This window comes from Salvelinus namaycush, chromosome 11 (genome assembly GCF_016432855.1).
Source record: "Salvelinus namaycush isolate Seneca chromosome 11, SaNama_1.0, whole genome shotgun sequence".
NCBI lineage: Eukaryota > Metazoa > Chordata > Actinopteri > Salmoniformes > Salmonidae > Salvelinus > Salvelinus namaycush.
The window spans coordinates 23,391,514-23,397,513 of NC_052317.1; the positions used below are offsets into that span (position 1 = coordinate 23,391,514).

At 51.8% G+C, this 6,000-nt stretch overlaps 1 protein-coding gene across 1 annotated transcript in view; it reads right to left on the reverse strand.

Moving 5' to 3' along the window:
* The window catches only part of LOC120055302 (ras GTPase-activating protein nGAP-like), a 77,085-nt gene extending 75,753 nt beyond the window's left edge, over window positions 1-1,332 (reverse strand). The window contains exon 1 of the mRNA XM_039003177.1: window positions 1,301-1,332. Coding sequence (XP_038859105.1) covers window positions 1,301-1,332 — 32 coding nt within the window. The remainder of the gene's footprint in view (window positions 1-1,300) is intronic.
* Window positions 1,333-6,000: the final 4,668 nt, after the last annotated feature.

The following is a 6,000-nucleotide window of genomic DNA, read 5'->3' on the forward strand; positions in this document are numbered from 1 at the left end:
TTTATGTAAGGTTAGATAAAATAGTGGGCTCCTGAAGGAGATATCTCATTAGTACAGAAAGCATATGATATGGTTAGCATTCGTTTTGGCCTCATTGGATCATAGTGTGAATAGTATAAAGTGGAGAGCTATCTGTGGTGATTCAGGATTATTAACAGGATCGAGATAACCTTATTTAACCTATGTAAGGACTTTAGAAATTGCCACCATAGACATTTTTTTGTTTGGTTTGTAATTCCATGGGTTCAGATAACAGAGAGACACTTAGTTAATGTTTGGGACCAAGCTACAGGCAGTGAAGGGACTCAAGGCCCAGTATAATCAGTGGAATGCGTCCCGAGATAAGCCGTACCATTACACAGAACTTAGTAGGGTGGGTGCGAGCAGAGCAGAGCAGAGAGATAGGAGTGGCACAGACTGGGTCACGGTTACTGAGGGGAGACAGAGGGAATGAAAAACTTAGTTGGTTTCAGGAACTAAGGGAAAGCACTGATAACTTTTAAAGTAGATAAAACACTTAACAGAGAATTGTTAGGTTGATCCAGAATTGATACAAGGGCGGAGCCAAGTATAAAAGGGGGGATGGTCTAGGATAGGATGTGGCCTATCAGATAATAATAATAAACAAAACATTGTTTTTATATATATATAGCGTTCCCAACTTACTTGGCGGACATGAGTATGGTAACTAAAAAATTAGGTCAAGATATTCTTCCTAGAGTTGGGTTCCTAGGATAATAATGGATGACATTCTAGCTAATCAAATAGAACAGATAGAATGACAGAGGTTCTAGCAGAACACATTAAAAAACTGTTTGTTAACCAAACCTGTATGTCCAAGATTTTATGCTCTACAGGAGAACTACAGGAGGGGATTACCGACATGATTGGGCCAGGGGACTGGATCTGGGTCCAATCACCTGAGGAGAATAGGTGGAATGCAGCCCCATTGGGAGGGGCCAGACCAAGCACTCCTTGTGGCTGCATTCACAGTGAGAATAACTGAAAAGAGCTACCGGGGGGCATTTCACACTTGTAGGAGGGTAAGACACACTGACACTGTCGAACAATCACAGGGGTAGGAGCAGAACCAGAACCAACAGGGTACTGGGGGCCAACTCTTACTGAAGATTCCCTAATACCCGACCTTTCCCCGCTGTGAGCGTTCATAGAAGTGAAGGTGTGGCTTGGCCTCTGGCGGTTGATATGTTCTCTGGGAGAGGGTGGGGCTTTACAGGGGCGCTGATTGGTCTGAGCTGTCTTATTGTGGGAGCCATATTCCTAATACACCACACCCCACCTGAGTATGCAGAAGGTGGTAACTTGACCCATGGTTTCGATGATGAGAATTTTGTATTAATCAAGCATAAGAGATCCCTTGATCTGGATAGACAGGAAGATAGAGTGGAGGTTAGGAAGGATGTGTCAATGGAGTTTTATGTAGACCAAAAGGGGTCTCTGACTCCTGGGCAGTCTAGGACTAAGAGCCATTATAGAATTTAGGCTGTGTAGGTCTCCGTGTGGTTCATGGACACAGGTCATAGCTCACACAGAGAGAGAGAGCTATGTAAACCCATACATCCAATTTAGGAACAGATGGAGTATAGTAAGGGTTGGAGTTTCTGACCATGTTCCCGAGCAGAGGAAGTATTGTATAAAGGTATGAATTAACATTAAAACGGTAAAGTCCCAGGATTTCGGGTTATGGTATGTTGATTTCGATCAGTTTTCAACTGATACTATGGTACCATTCCAGGTGGCAGAGGTTAGAGCTGGTAAGGAGACTATGGTCGGCCAGAGTTCAATTCATCTCCCTAACACCACGGACATTCCTAGTATAAACATTCCAGGGTAAAGGACCTGTTACGGCTTTCTTCCTGGGATGAAGGAGAGGACCAAAATGCAGCGCAGTTAGTGTTCAACATGTTTAATTAAACAATAAACGATGAACATTAACAAACATTACAAAACAACAAACGTGAAAGCCGAGACAGTCCTATCTGGTGCAGAACATAAACACAGAGACAGGAAACAACCACCCACAATCCCCAACACAAAACAAGCCACCTATATATGATTCTCAATCAGGGACAACGATTGACAGCTGTCTCTGATTGAGAACCATATCAGGCTGAACATAGAAACAGACGAACTAGACACACAACATAGAATACCCACCCCAACTCACGCCCTGACCAACTAAACACATACAAAACAACAGAAAACAGGTCAGGAACGTGACAGAACCCCCCCCTCAAGGTGCGAACTCCGGGCGCACCCCTAAAACTCAAGGGGAGGGTCTGGGTGGGCATCTGTCCGCGGTGGCGGCTCCGGCGGTGGATGAGGACACCACTCCACCACTGTCTTTGTCCCCCTCCTTAGCGTCCTTTGAGTGGCGACCCTCGCCCCCGACCATGGTCCAGGAACCTTCACCAAGGCCCCTCCTAAATAGAGGAGACAACTCAGGACCGAGAGGTAGCTCAGGACCGAGAGGTAGCTCAGGACAGAGAGGTAGCTCAGGACAGAGAGGTAGCTCAGGACAGAGAGGTAGCTTAGGACAGAGGGACAACTCTGGACTAATGGCAGCTCCGAACTGAGTGGCAGCTCCGGACTGGGTGGCAGCTCATGACTGGGTGGCAGCTCATGACTGGGTGGCAGCTCATGACTGGGTGGCAGCTCATGACTGGGTGGCAGCTCATGACTGGGTGGCAGCTCATGACTGGGTGGCAGCTCATGACTGGGTGGCAGCTCATGACTGGAGGGCAGCTCATGACTGGAGGGCAGCTCATGACTGGAGGGCAGCTCATGACTGGAGGGCAGCTCATGACTGAAGGGCAGCTCATGACTGAAGGGCAGCTCATGACTGGAGGGCAGCTCATGACTGGAGGGCAGCTCATGACTGAAGGGCGGCTCATGACTGGAGGGCGGCTCATGACTGGTTGGCGGCTCTGGCAGCTCCTGACTGGCTGGCGTCTCTGGCAGCTCCTGACTGGCTGGCGTCTCTGGCAGCTCCTGACTGGCTGGCGTCTCTGGCAGCTCCTGACTGGCTGGCGTCTCTGGCAGCTCCTGACTGGCTGGCGTCTCTGGCAGCTCCTGACTGGCTGGCGTCTCTGGCAGCTCCTGACTGGCTGGCGTCTCTGGCAGCTCCTGACTGGCTGGCGTCTCTGGCAGCTCCTGACTGGCTGGCGTCTCTGGCAGCTCCTGACTGGCTGGCGTCTCTGGCGGCTCCTGACTGGCTGGCGGCTCTGGCGGCTCCTGACTGACGGACGGCTCTAGTGGCTCCTGACTGACGGACGGCTCTAATGGCGCTGGGCAGACGGACGGCTCAGACGGCGCTGGGCAGACGGACGGCTCAGACGGCGCTGGGCAGACGGACGGCTCAGACGGCGCTGGGCAGACGGACGGCTCAGACGGCGCTGGGCAGACGGATGGCTCAGACGGCGCTGGGCAGACGGATGGCTCAGACGGCGCTGGGCAGACGGATGGCTCAGACGGCGCTGGGCAGACGGATGGCTCAGACGGCGCTGGGCAGACGGATGGCTCAGACGGCGCTGGGCAGACGGATGGCTCAGACGGCGCTGGGCAGACAGGCAGCTCAGACGGTGCTGGGCAGACGAGCAGTGCAGGCAGCTCAGACGGCGCTGGGCAGACGAGCAGTGCAGGCAGCTCAGACGGCGCTGAGCAGACGAGCAGTACAGGCGGCGTTTGGCAGACGGCCGACTCTGACCTGCTGAGGCGCACAGTAGGCCTGGTGCGTGGTGCCGGAACTGGTGGTACCGGACTGGAGACACGCACCTCAAGGCTAGTGCAGGGAGCAGGAACAGGGCACACTGGACTCTCGATGCGCACTATAGGCCTGGTGCGTGGTACCGGAACTGGAGGTACCGGGCTGAGGGCACGCACCTCAGGGCGAGTGCGGGGAGAAGGAACAGTGCGTACAGGGCTCTGTAGACGCACAGGAGGCTTGATGCGTGGTGCCGGAACTGGTGGTACCGGGCTGAAGACACGCACCATAGGGCTAGTGCGTGGAGGAGGAACAGGGCTCTGGAGACGCACAGGAAGCCTGGTGCGTGGTGTAGGCACTGATGGTACTGGGCTGGGGCGGGAAGGTGGCGCCGGATATACCGGACCGTGCAGGCGTACTGGCTCCCTTGAGCACTGAGCCTGCCCAACCTTACCTGGTTGTATGCTCCCCGTAGCCCGCCCAGTACGGGGAGGTAGAATAACCCGCACTGGGCTGTGTTGGCGAACCGGGGACACCATGCGTAAGGCTGGTGCCATGTACACCGGCCCGAGGAGACGTACTGGACGCCAGATATGTAGAGCCGGCTTCATGGCACTTGGCTCAATGCTCACTCTAGCCCGGCTAGTGCGGGGAGGTGGAATAACCCGCACCGGGCTATGAACACGTACAGGAGACACCATGCGCTCTACTGCGTAACACGGTGTCTGCCCGTACTCTCGCTCTCCACGGTAAGCCCGGGAAGTTGGCGCAGGTCTCCTACCTGACTTCGCCACACTCCCCTTTAGCCCCCCCCACAATAAATTTTTGGGTGAGCCTCTCGGGCTTCCAGCCGCTCTGCCTTGCTAGCGCCTCATAATGCCGCCTCTCCGCTTTAGATGCCTCCAGCTCCGCTTTTGGGCGACGACACTCCTCTGGCTCTGCCCAGGGTCCTTCTCCGTCCAGAATCTCCTCCCATGTCCATTCCTCCTTGAACCACTGCTGCTGTCGCTGCTGCCCGTTAACCCGCTGCTTGATCCGGGTTTGGTGGGTGGTTCTGTTACGGCTTTCTTCCTGGGATGAAGGAGAGGACCAAAAAAGCAGCGCAGTTAGTGTTCAACATGTTTAATTAAACAATAAACGATGAACATTAACAAACATTACAAAACAACAAACGTGAAAGCCGAGACAGTCCTATCTGGTGCAGAACATAAACACAGAGACAGGAAACAACCACCCACAATCCCCAACACAAAACAAGCCACCTATATATGATTCTCAATCAGGGACAACGATTGACAGCTGTCTCTGATTGAGAACCATATCAGGCTGAACATAGAAACAGACGAACTAGACACACAACATAGAATACCCACCCCAACTCACGCCCTGACCAACTAAACACATACAAAACAACAGAAAACAGGTCAGGAACGTGACAGGACCTGTACGAATAGTTCAGACAATTACCTTAAAGAAGTGATAGAGGTGGAGACTGGGTTTGGGTTTGGGGATTCCAACTTTGGTTAAAATGTCTGTGCTACTGCCAAACCAGAGCTGACCACCATCTCCTTTCCATTTGATGGAATTGATATACTCAGGGGAATGGCCTGTATGATAAAGCTGTTCATGAAGGCAGGGAAGCCAGACAATGACAGTTGCTTTGATCTGCATAACCTTTATCCCCATGTGCCCATTACCTCCATTCCTCCTTTCACAGTTACAGAAGGACACTATTATTGTAGGGCCTGGCACATTACAAACGGATGGGATGAGGTGGAAGTAAGACCTGACTGGATGGTTTACTTCCGGGGATTTCAGTAAGATAAAAAGGCCCAGAGTGGATGTCTGGTTGTTATGTGAAGGGATGAGGTTGTGGCCTGACCTGCCTACCAATTGGACCGATAGTATTTATTTAGACATGCTTTTCACCCTTATCTAAAACGAGGATCTAGAACCAGGTAGAAGAGAGAGGAGTGATCCGTCCGGATCTTTTGACAATAGTATTTACATAGGATAGTATTGGATATGTTATCGGCAGAAAAGGGTGGCGTGTGCGTCTTATTTGGAGCAGAATGTTGCACATTTATCCCTGATGACACGGCTCCAGACGGATCAGTGACCTAGGATCTGATTGGTTTAACCACCTTAGCTCACGAATTGGCAGAAAATTCTGGGGTCGATAATTCTCTTAAAAATGGATGTGACAGTATGTTTGGGAAATGGAAAATTGTCATAATCACTGTGTCATGGGCCAATTTCACCTGTATGAGTGTTTT